This window comes from Nymphalis io, chromosome 1 (genome assembly GCF_905147045.1).
Source record: "Nymphalis io chromosome 1, ilAglIoxx1.1, whole genome shotgun sequence".
Classification (NCBI taxonomy): domain Eukaryota; kingdom Metazoa; phylum Arthropoda; class Insecta; order Lepidoptera; family Nymphalidae; genus Nymphalis; species Nymphalis io.
This window is the reverse complement of record NC_065888.1, coordinates 604314-617339: the sequence shown is the minus strand read 5'-3', so window position 1 is coordinate 617339 and position 13026 is coordinate 604314. Positions and strand designations below refer to the sequence as shown.

Genomic DNA, 13026 nt, shown 5'->3' with positions numbered 1-13026 from the left:
GTTCCTTTACCAATTCAATATAGTAATCATTTGGAGCGTTCGAGGTTTAAAATTAAAAAAACAAGAATTAATGATCAACAAAAACAAACTTCAATTTTTGGGGGTCTATCATCTTCCTTCTTAAATTCTTCTTATAAATTATATGTTGCTAAAATACATTTTACAAATTGTTTGTTTTCATGCTACCAGCGAATGCTAATAGCACTTTTTTACATCCCACCTGACATTGGGATTTTATTATATAAAATTATAAACAAATAGGTACCGTGTCCTAGCAAAGACGCTTTGACTGCAGACTCGGTAACGTCGGCAAAGGCAATAATGCAGAGAATATTTTTAGTTTAGAATATATTTAATTCTTGAATTAGTAAATTATACTAATGTATTAAATAAAATTAATATTGCATGACTTAATCTTATGTTTAGCAGCGAAATAAAACATCGAAAGAAATTTGCATGTGTCGAGACTTGTCTTGTATGGACATACAGTTGGTTGGATAACAACCCACAATGGAGTAGCGTGGTGGAATATTCTCCAAGCCTTAAAAATAAATAAGAGAAGGCTTTCGCATAGCTGTCGGGTATTCATAAAAATGAATGAATACAATAGCCAACCAACACAATAGACCAAATTAAGCAAGCACCTTGTTACAACTGCTATAATTGAAGAGTTATTAATCTTATGCACATGTAATGTATAATAATGTAAAATAATTTATTAAATTTAATAGTATAAAAAGTAGCAATAAAAAATAAATAAAATAATAATAAATACATAAATTCTCACTCATTCATACCACTTCCTAGCTGTACTTAATCCGTGTATTTGCGATAAGACCAGTCTATCGACAATATTGCAAGGTTTTCACAGATACCCTCTTCAATATTATATTTTTCTATTATTTAATAATATCATTTATACATGCTGCTTTGCCGCGCCGCTGGGCAATTGTTGTAGTAATATTATCTTCTCATGTCAGTGAATGTGTTTCTTGATGAGAATAAAGTTTCTTTAACCCAAAAATACCAATCAGCACGAGATACTCAGAACGGATTTTACGCAAATCCTATTGAAAATGTATTTTTCGTATTGTCTAACCGAAGCCGAGGCTTTTAGATTATTCGTATAAATGTATATATATTATGTACATTGGAATTTTTTTGGTAAAGTAAGCATACTTACGGTAGTGTCACAAAATATTTGTAAATACAACAACGTCGATAATTTTTATATAAGCAAACATTGTATAAAGACGAGAAGTAAAGATAAATTTTTAACACCAAACTTCAAGAGTTCACAAAGTTAGTACATCCTTCCTGGGACAAAGTATTCGATTCTATAATAAAATTTGATAGACCGTCAATTACAACTCGTACTAATTATTTTTTTATAAATAAGGCTTTATATAAGCTCCAAAACCTTCTCCTCGAAAAGGGAGAGGAGGCCTTAGCCCAGCAGTGGAACATTCACAGGCTGTTACTGTATACTGTACAGGATTCTGACAGCAAGGTTTACAGTTAGTATTTGTTAACGTTCACACAGGATGTATGAATAAATATGATTTTATGACGTGTAATTTTTTGATTGTTAAAAAAGTAACTACTGAGTTTCCTGCCAGTTCTTCTCAGAATATTCTACATTCCGAACCGGTAGTATTATATATACGATAACTACAATAAGCGACGATTTAAAATCGCTTGAGATAGCCCACTTGAATAAAGTATATTTTATTTTTTTATACTGTCTTTGACTACATATTCAATATTTAAAATAAGTCGTAATTGAATGTTCACTTCTGATTAAAAAAAAAACATTAACAAATGCCATTATTCTATGTTCCGTTTAGTTTATATATAAATTACGTACTATAAATAAAGTTACTAGCCACTCAATATGAGAGTGCAATTAATGTTCGAAAAAAAAACAATCGATACCTACTTTTCAGTGGACGTACATCTTTCTTGTGTATGGCAAATATTACAATGGGTGTATTTTTGTTGGCAAGAATTTTTAGAATGCCGTGTTGATTACCCAGGAAGCGTTGCAGCGTAAAGCCAGAGCGTTCTCTCGTAATGGCCTACAAGTCATTTGTTATTGCTTTGGCGAACATACCCGATAAGCTGCACTGGAGCGTGTATTTGCATTGTGTGCATTGTGTGTGTGAGTGTGCATTTTTCAAGAAACTGCAATAACAAATAATTACATAAAGATGAGCTGTTCGACACATATATATTTTTAATGTACATATGTTTGATTTGTCGATTGTTTTTATATGTTATGTTTGTTGTAATATTTGTCCTTCAATATAAATTTTTCATATAAATAATGTCCTCCAGACCGATTTTAGCCATGACGGCCAATCTCAAGAAAGATTAGCCAACTGCGCAGGAGATATTATAGTGCACAAGTGTGTGCGCAAACACAGGTGCAGAGTTCACCTCTTCCCTCACTCTCATAATCCGATGGGACGGCAATCCGACACGACCGGAAAGAGTTTAGTCTCAGGACCAACGGCTTTGCGTGCTTTCCGAAGCACGGGAGTGTGCATACTTCCAGACTCCGGTATGCTACTGAGAATTTTCTTACAGAAAAACCCAATAACTTTTAATGGCCCGACCTGTGAATTGAACCTAGGACCACCGGGTCTGCGGCCTTACATCAAGCCATTTGACTAACGAGGCAGTCACGTTCCATATAGGCCCGTGCGAAGCCGTGTCAGGCTGGGTCAAAATTAATTTATAAAAATAGCTCTGTAATAACTAACAGATTCAAAATTAATAATTAATTAAATCAAACAAGATATACCAAATAAATTTTGAAATAACCACGTGTTACAAATGTGATAAAAATTCACATTCATTTCAATACAATGTGAATGAAACATCATAATGAAATTTAAAATTGTTGATCGAACGATTCGATTATGATTGTAATCGAATGATAGATCGGTTAAAATATCAATCATGTGAGCGGCAACCCAGGAAGAGTTGTCCCCAGTGTATGATGAAATGTAACTAATTTTTAGAGCTCTGTAATCAATCTAATATCACTTTTCAAATTATCTGAAAATATATATTCCGAAATTGAAAGAAAATAAAGGAGACGAACAATTTCTAATATAGTCGTATTATAATATTCTCATCGTCGTTGACGTCAGTGGTCCACCCTATTGGTCACGTGAGTTATGTACGCAAACATTTTGAATATCATATCGTTATTATTTCACCGTTATTGACATAACATCTCAATTATTCAAATGGTATAATTCAAATAATAAGTTACTCGGAATTGCAGGTTTTGATACATGAATAGAAAAAATATTTTTCATCTTGCATCATTACGTATTGTTATTATTCCTAATGCAATCTATTTATTTGTTTATATAAGTTAATCATTACCTACTTATTAAATATCATATCGTATTATATTAACAAAATCGTGCTGCGTTTTCAGGGTCTCAATCAGGTCTGCATGTATTTATTATTTACCTGTTTTGTCTGTCTAGTAAACAAATAATTATACAATAGCAAGTATAAGTTAATCCTCCAATCATTTATAAATTTAAGTTAAATTAGAACAGATGAAATTTGAATATTTTAGGTCATATTTTTTTAATATCTAGTAAAAATCACCATCCTGTCTATCCAGTTGTTTTTACCTCGTCATCATTCAAAACTATAGTTTTTACACTAGTCAGAAATAAATGTTATATCTGTTGGAATATTATATAACAAGTAATTTAAAAAAAAAACCTAAACACAATAATTTAAATATATAAACCAAGTATCAAGCCCGTTAATCCCGCTACAAAAGCTCGATTGCAACAAAATATATTGCGTCAAAGCTTTCACAAACCTCGATTGACCATACCGTTTTATTGCTCGACAATTAACTAGATAGGGCGCAGCTTTTGTATTCCGCAACCCTTATCACAATTGCATAAAGTTAAATTTTGCATACATTTTCATATTAATTAGATTATCTGACCACTGACCACCAAACTAACCGAATGTCCAAAGAAAACATGGCAAATGTCCAATCCAGTAATGCATTTCGATTATGTCGTTTTATTAAAAATTAGGTACACAATACTTACTACATGAGCCTATATAAATAAAAAATTGACTATTTTTTTTTTAATGTCGAGGACATCTGTCAAATAACATTTGAAAAAGACCGCGAGTAATTCTTGGCGACGTTAGCGATGTTTATATTTTTTTTAACCATACTAGACTTACTTTTTCTTTTTGCTATTATTATACGTAATAATAATAATAATGTCTTCCAGACCGAATACGGCCACAGCGGCCATTCTCAAGAGAGATTAGGTCATCTACGCAGGAGATATATATATAGTGCACAAGTGTGTGTGCAAACACAGGTGCACTCTCTATTCCCTAACTCTCATAATCCGATGGGACGGCAATCCGACACGACCGGAAAGAGTTCAGGTGCAGGACCTACACGGCTTTACGTGCTTTCTGAGGCACGGCACACTTCTAACTTCCGGACTCCGGCTGCTACTAATAATTTTCTGACAGAAAAACCCAATAACTTTTTATTGGCCCGACCTGGGAATTGAATCCAGGACCTCCGGGTCTGCGGCCTTATATCAAGCTACTAGACCAACTAGGCAGACAATTATAAAATTATACGTAATATATTTTATATAATATGGTTAGTAATATTTCTATTAGATTAATCTGTGTTTTAGTTTTACATCGTATTAAAAGGTGTTGGATTCGCTTCATAAAAAAAAAAACAGTTAAAAAGAAATTGGGAAAAAATCCAAATTAGCCAGCGTATGGCCTTTGCTTAATTTATAAACGATATTTACGAACGTAGACGTAGAGTTTATTGTATATTCGTAAAGACTATAATCAAAATTGTAATAATAAAACAATATTTTATATTTTTTATCTAAATTAGAATTGATAAATTATGCTACGTTGAACAGCACAGTACAAGTACATTTGATGCACCTGAAATGATAAAAATTGAGGATTCATATTCAAAACTCCTCAAAACTAAAAAAAAAAATTTAATAATCAATATTTACTTCCAAAATAATCACTTCGGTGTAAAATGATAAATACCTACTTTATCTATTTACAAATCTTCTAAAAATAATAAACTCGTTCGTATTTGAATATAAAAGAATTAAACTACACTCGATTTCATCAAATCACGAGTGATAGGGCGATGTGCGCACGCAATCATTAGTCGCCATTCAACGGGCGCGGTTCAATCGAATTAAACCGATTGCTTTACAATTAATTCAATTATAAATTATATTTACGATATGTTGCCGCTTGTAAATTTCCGTCCGATTGTCCGAACGACGATTTATTATTTGGTTACAACTGGTATACTTTACGATTACACTTTTATGATTATCTATTTCTCATAGATATTTATTAACTTTATTAAATAGGAGGGTTAGTAAATCTATATTGTAAATTATTTACTTTATTAAAATAAGATTTATAACTACTTCTTTAATATATTTTAGTAAATAATGTGTGCTTGAACCAGTACATGATGATAAAAAATATAAAAGTTATAACTTCAACAATAATCTGTTAATTAATTATAAGATCAATGTTCAACGAAATGGAGCAAGGCTTAAAACGAATTGTATGCAAATCATGTCATTCTTGATTTGTTGAAAAGCGTGAACTATTTTATTTAATTGTATTTTTTTTAATTGTTGAAGTGATGTGCGGTGACTTACTACAGACGTCTGTGACGAATGTTCACGAATAAATATTAATTGCTTTCATTGTGTAAATGTGATTTTGAATACAAGAATAATTTATATAAATGTGGCGGATTATTTTTAAAACGTTTTTACACAAAGAGTTCATGAAGAAAGATTCAAATTGATTATCTTTCTGAATATCGTAGTAAATTAATGGTTAATAAAAAAAAGCATGAAATGCTCGCTCAAATACGTCTTCGACGCACAATAAGAACTCAAAGGCACAAAACATATTCACAACAATTTCTTATTTTTTTTATATAATATATCTAAAACTAAATCATATAAAACTACTTATGAATTAAAAAGTAAGTAAAAATTACTAATTAAGTACAGCTACTGCCATCTAGTTTTAAACATAAGAAACGTTAGACGAATGCGATTAGTGACAGATTTGAACAAAAATAAAATAAGGTAACAAAATGCTTGAAATCCATTACAAAAAATATGTTTTAACATTGCCTATTTATTTACTTTTTTAGTTTTATTTAAATTATTCGAAATGTTTAAAATACACATTTTTAAACGGGTGTAACATTCATTAACGCGAGTAACACTCATGACATTGACATTTGCTAAAGCATACTGTTTGTATTGCTACATATGTAGGTATACAGTGCGAGCGCGTAAATACGATACTGGGTTGTATTGATTTTGTGTCTATAAATTATCAGAACTGCTGTATGGTCATCCATGAATGAAAGTACAGAGTTAGAAGAGGACTTGAAGTGCAAGCTCCCAAACGTATCGATGTCAACTCAATCAAAAACAATGCCAATGATTGATTTAAAAGTTTACATCCGCGTTGTAGCCGCAGTGTTTTCGGTAAGGTGTAATTATAATATTTTTTTTTTATATATAGTTATCTATAAATTATTATAATGATTTTTTTGTTTGATTCCTTGTTTTAGATATCTCGTTTCTGTAAATTTTATTATTTCAAAAATCAAGTTTTGTCATAAAAAAAAAAAATTATCCTCATTTATATGAATTATAAATGTTCTATCATATCATAACACGATAACTACATATTTACTATAAACACATAACATGTACCAATGTTTATTTTCTTAATTATCACATTAATAGTAAGACAAACAATATCTGAACAGCATTTTATTTTTAGAAAAATATGTCATTTTGTCTATTACTTAATTCTGATATACTTACTTTGACTACTTCGTGGATCTAGTGGCTACATGTAAGGCTGCTGACGCGGAGGTTTTGGGTTCAAATCCCAGGTCGGGCCAATAAAAGTCTGGAAGTTAGAAGCGTGTACACTCCTGTGCCTCGGAAAGCATTAAAAGCCATTTTACCTGAAAGCACCTAAACTCTTTCCGGTCGTGTCAGATTGCCGTCTCATCAGATTATGAGAGTAAGGAAATGGAGAGTGCACCTGTATTTGCGCACTCACACTTGTACACTATGATATGTGCTGCGCAGTTGGCAAATTACTCTTGAGATTGTCCGCCGTGGCCGAAATTGGTCTGAAGGACATCATTACACTTACTTTATTGTTCTTATTAATTGAGATATATAAGATAAGCCGAGATGGCCCAGTGGTAAGAACATGTGAATCTTAACCGATGATCGTGGGTTCAAACCCGGGCAAGCACCACTGAATTTTCATGTGCTTAATTTGTGATTATAATTCATCTCGTGCTTTACGGTGAAGGAAAACATCGTGAGGAAACCTGCATGTGTCTAATTTCACTGAAATTCTGCCACATGTGTATTCCACCAACCCGCATTGGAGCAGCGTGGTGGAATAAGCTCCAAACCTTCTCCTCAAAAAGAGGAGAGGAGGCCTTTAGCCCAGTAGTGGGACATTCACAGGCTGTTACGGTTACGGTTACGGTCTTATTAATTTGTTAAAAAAAAATATAGTTCCATTAAATTAGTAATTAAATTTGATTATGATTTCAGATTTCTTCAGCAACAGCATTAGTAACGGCATTGCTCCGGCTATTGACACCTCATCTGTTCTATGTGGAGCCTCTAGATGGCAGCAATATTGGTAACATTCATATAATGAATAAAAAAGGTTTTGTATACTACAATACTTTTACCATGAGCCTGTTCTGGTGGATCTATAGTTGTTGATTTCTTTCACACAATATTTATATAAATTTAATGTAATGGGAAAAAAAGTATAATTATCATGATCTTTATCTCTAACTGGTCAAATAGGAATTATAAATAATTTTATTACAATTTTTATATTTCGATTGTGTAAGAATATCATTTTTTAAGCTTTGACTATGACCCTGCTCTATTTAATTTTAACATTTTTCAGTGTTGCACTACTTTATAACTGGTTTAATGGTGGCCACAAGCGCCATTGGCCTTCTGAATAGTTGTGTTGTGATGAACCGTAGTGCTGCAAAGAACACAGGCCGGAATATAACCACTTGGCTGCTGCTGGACTCCCTGTTTGAGACTACCAGGGTTGTGTACGTGTTCATATGTGAAGTTGTGATAAAGGGCCGAGGTTCTTTACAAACATATGAGATGTTGATAAGCATTGCACAATACTGTAAGTATTTAAGATATTCTAATTAAAAATCCTAGCAATTTGTCTTTTTTAAACTCAAACCATTTCTAATATTCCTTTTTTAATCCTCGAACAAGCAAAAATTGTATTTTAAAAGTAATGGTGATGATAGCTTGAGTGGTCAGAGTTGAACTGGTGACTTTTATATCAATAACCAACCATTTTACTGTTGAGTTTGCTTAATAATGGTTTTTTGACTGTGTCTAAGAGCATAGAAAAGTTAGGTTCAGAAATCACATAAATATTTATTTTTATTTTATTTTGAAAACTATTAAGAATAAATAATATCCTGGGACATTATTCACACACGAGCATCTGATCTCAAACTAAGCAGAGCTTGTACTATGGATACCAGACAACTGATATACTACATTTCTTTTGTAAATACATACTTATATAGATAATTACACCCAGACTCAGGACAAACAGACATGTTTATGCACACAAATGTCTTTCCTGGGTGGGAATTGAACACACAACCTTCGGCGTGATAGGCCAGTATCTAACAACCGGCCCGTCGAATATATACATATATTGTGCTGGAAACAATCACAAATGAGATTTATCAGCGTACTTGACAACTTGAAACCGAATCCATGAGTCAGGAGATGGATCTGTTTTATTAGCTTCAGCTTTGCCAATAATTTCATATAAAATTGCAGGATCTAATATGTTTGTGATAGCTGATGTTTCATTAAACTTATTTGTATCATTGTTTATTTCTGCCAAATATTCTTTATACTACTAGTCGTTCTGAACTGTAAGTCAATAATATTCGACCTTAGACATAGTTTCCACTTTCGCATATTCACCTTGACATACATTTATATTTTTACTAAGAATATTTAGGATTTAAATACTAGAGCTCTATATGATTTCAGTTCATGTTCAAATTTCAGAAGACTTAGAAATACAAGTAATTGATGTTGATTGTTGATTTTTCGTTTTCTTTATTTCTTTTTTAAAAATCTGTCAATTTTACGTGTAAAATTATAATAATATTAAAATTAAATAAATGTTTCATAATATTATTATAAATAAATGCCTTGTTGGTCTTGTGGTTCCCAAAGTTTTGTGTTCAATTTCTGGTATTGGTAAAAATTGGTTGTTTTTATTAAGATTTTTTTTATTTTTTGTTACTTCTATTTTTTTATAGAATAGGAAGGCGGACGAGCCTATGGGCCACCTGATAGTAAGTGGTCACCAACGCCTATAGACATTGGCATTGTAAGAAATGTTAACCATCGCTTACATCACCAACCTTGGGAACTAAGATCTTATGTCCCTTGTGCCTATAATTACACTGGCTCACTCACCCTTCAAACCGGAACACAACAATACCAAGTACTGCTGTTTTGATTTAGGTAGGCGGTAGAATATCTGATGAGTGCTCAGTATCAGCCCAGCCTGGAGTTTCGAATGGCTGTTTTAACGTTGCTGTGCCTCGGAAAGCACGTAAAGCCTTAGTGTTGCGCTTGAATACTCTATCATCATATCATTGCCTTCACATCGGCTCATAATAGTGAGGCTTTACACATAAACTTTTGCACTATAATTGCGTAGTTAGATAGTCTCCCCTTAAATGGCCGCCGTGACCGGACTCGGTCAAAAGGATGTTATCAATCAATTTAAACTACGTGAATAGTCGAGGAATGTTCGATAACGCGTCCGCTCCTTGTTGATGGAAACCGTAGCGTTCCCGAAACACGTCGAGCATTAGACGATAAATAAGATGATGACATCTTGATAGTGATGTAATATTATAATAAGCCATTTTATAGCAAAAAGTCACACGTTTCCTTCTATTCTACTTTATTGTCAAGACCACTCTTAGCAAAAGTTGAACTAATTTTAGAGGGTAAAATATGAATAATACTTATGATTTGAAAATTGTCGTTAATATCTAAGTATAGTGATAATCTTTCTAACGATAAGTTAGCTATTAAAACGTGTAAGTCGTAAATTGCAGTCCTATATTGGTAGCTGTAATAGTGTTTATACTTTATCTGCTCGGTCCCGTTTGGGTGGGTACTCATCGATAAATAATTATTTTACCGCCAATATGTATTGATTTGTACCCGTTTGAAGGGTTAATGGGTGTTATAAAAGCACAAGGAATATAACATCTGATTGGCAAATATACCATTAATTTAAGACCAGTAAGAACTGGGATATATTTTTGACAGTTTATGTGGCGGTTACAAGACGTGGTTGGTAGATACTTGCCTTTCACCACCCACATTCCCACCCAGGACAGACATTTGTGTGCATGAACATGTCTGTTTGTCCTGAGTCTGGGTGTAATTATCTATATAAGTATCTATTTACAAAAGAAAAGTAGTATATCAGTTGTCTGGTTTCCATAGCACAAGCTTTATACAAGCTTAATTTGGGATCAGATGGCCGTATGTGAAAAATGTCCCAGGTTATTATTATTATTAAAATTGCCTGTTTGCACTTTGGCGTTCGTGTAAAAATCACATAAAATTTCAAAATGTTTCCTTCGAAGCGATCAATTTCATTTTGATTTTATAAATAACGTGTTTTTTTTTCAGTATTGGACAGCTTCCTGTATTGTCAGATGATACTCAGGCATTAATATAGAGCGTTACCTTTGTTTTATGTATGCTAGATAGTTATTAGTCTTCATGTTATGTACACAGATGTAATTATTGTAGACATTCCAAAAAGTAGTGATAGAATCATATAAGTCACTTCAGGGGTGTCCGAACTATACCTAATTGCTGTTATATTTAATAGCAGAAAATATTTTTACATATGTTATGTACTGGTACAATGGCCATATATATACTCTTATGTGGACTGATCTAGCTTAGAGTAAAAGTAAATCATTTTTGCTTCAGAAGTTTTATATATAGAAACGTTGCACTTTAATAACAGTAAATACCAGTATTTTTTTTTTTTAATTTATTCTCATAATACTCAAAATAGGATGCTTTAAGAAATCCACTAATACAAATAAAGTTATATAATATAATCAATTGCGGACGAGAGTTTCGACGCCCCTGATATTATTCATAAAATATAAGGATCTCGTGTTTGCAAATGAAGTATTATTTTACGATTAAAAGTGAGATTTAGTTTAAAGTTAAGAGTTAAACTCCATAACGTATAGTATCGTGTAGTAATTAATACTTAGACCTTCACTAGAATCTTTGTTCACTGTGATCTTATTTTATATTCTTTAACAGACATTGTTCCTTTTTGTAAATTTTTTTTTTTAATGTATTCTTTTGTTAAATTCTATTTTGTTTAATTTATATTAGATGTTTATTAATTTGTCAGGAAATAAAATCTCGTGGTTTATTTATCATAACTATTATAAATCTGACGCTATATATTTGTGCAAAGTTTTCATTTGACTTCATATATATTTTTCAACAAGGTTGATCACATCAGTTTGCTAATATTGGTGCAATAATGTGTCTTCATTGATTGTCGAATGTGTGGCGCCGGTTTTATTCCTAATTACCCGAAAAAATTAATTGGAAAAACTTGTAAAAAGATAACGAGCTTAAATGAAATTAAAAAAAATCTCGATTCGAAATTTAATTTAAAAATATTGTTTCTCGTAGACATAAATATCCTGGCAGAGTTTTATTAAAAATAAGTTTGATAAATATGTAAGATGTTCTATATACTAATCACTTGTTAAAAAAACCATTGTACTTTATAAAGTTAATATTAATTGTTAAATATTACAATACTCTCGATAAAAGATAACCTAACTAACCTACCGTACGGTTTATTGTATATAATGTAAATTTGAAAATCATGTCAAATACACGGTGGAATTTAAGAACATCAAAATGTTGCCAACTTCGTATAGAGTTATTTTATCATAACTGTCTCTTAGCCAATGACACTGCTGGACTTGGAGCTCTCCCAAGGTGCGCCAGAGTTCCAATTTAAAAAACATTTTAGCGATCCCTTATGAAACACCAAATTAATATAATTTTTAAAACAACTTTTATTTTATTTTTCTTCAAAATACTTGAAATTTTTTTATGAATACATTTTATGATATTAAGGTTTGGTGAATGAGTTCTCTACGTCATGCATGACTAACTTACTTTTATTTATTTATTTAATACTTATTGCACAATATAAAAATAACATAAGAGAGTAATAGGAAACAATCGAACAACAAATGATGCGCAAAGGCGGTCTTATCGCTAATAGCGATCTCTCAAAACTTTATATACTTGTAATGTATGGGTAACATTTACTTGCTGGGAGGGCCTTGTGCAAGCCTGTGTACTCTTGACATGATCTTCAAATTTACATTGACTTCCTGCTACCGATGATATAATTGAAAAAAGAATACTCTAATACCTACCTAATAATCGCTACTTGCTTCCTTTCTCTAAATGAAATTGGGTTCTATTTCATTTAGAAAATCTAACTATAAATATATTTTTTATTCGTTTATTTAATTAAGATTATATAAATGTATATAAGTCAACTTTATGTTAAACGTTATTTGTCACGATTGCCATTAAGGAACCAATATCGAATGACGCAAATAGTGATAATTGAAAACAAAAACACCTGCTCTGAAATATCTTCGAACGTTTTTATTTAGATGTATCACGATATTATTTTTTGCACAACTGATACGACTAGTCGAGCAAATTTATTTTATATAAGATTAAATTACACAATATAAATAAAGGTTAATAAAATAAC

The 13026-nt window shown here is 31.7% G+C and overlaps 1 protein-coding gene across 2 annotated transcripts; it reads left to right on the top strand.

The window, feature by feature from the left end:
- Positions 1-6364: 6364 nt before the first annotated feature.
- Positions 6365-12888, top strand: LOC126771510 (uncharacterized). 2 transcript variants are annotated; one of them, XM_050491422.1, is made up of 4 exons: positions 6365-6587; positions 7689-7779; positions 8059-8298; positions 10872-12888. In XM_050491422.1, exons 1-4 carry the CDS (start codon positions 6456-6458, stop codon positions 10913-10915), a joined length of 507 nt encoding a protein of 168 aa, XP_050347379.1. In that variant the 5' UTR covers positions 6365-6455; the 3' UTR covers positions 10916-12888. The 2 variants fall into 2 exon arrangements, with proteins under 2 accessions (XP_050347379.1, XP_050347372.1); XM_050491415.1 differs by having other exon boundaries at positions 7689-7806.
- The last annotated feature ends 138 nt before the right edge of the window (positions 12889-13026 follow it).

Bases quoted from the DNA above. Each gene is read 5' to 3' on its own strand.
- LOC126771510 (XM_050491415.1), top strand. From the start codon at position 6,456: ATGAATGAAAGTACAGAGTTAGAAGAGGACTTGAAGTGCAAGCTCCCA. The intron at 6,588-7,688 runs GTAAGGTGTAAT...TTATGATTTCAG, and splicing joins TTGTAGCCGCAGTGTTTTCG to ATTTCTTCAGCAACAGCATT. The intron at 7,807-8,058 runs GTTTTGTATACT...AACATTTTTCAG, and splicing joins TCATATAATGAATAAAAAAG to TGTTGCACTACTTTATAACT.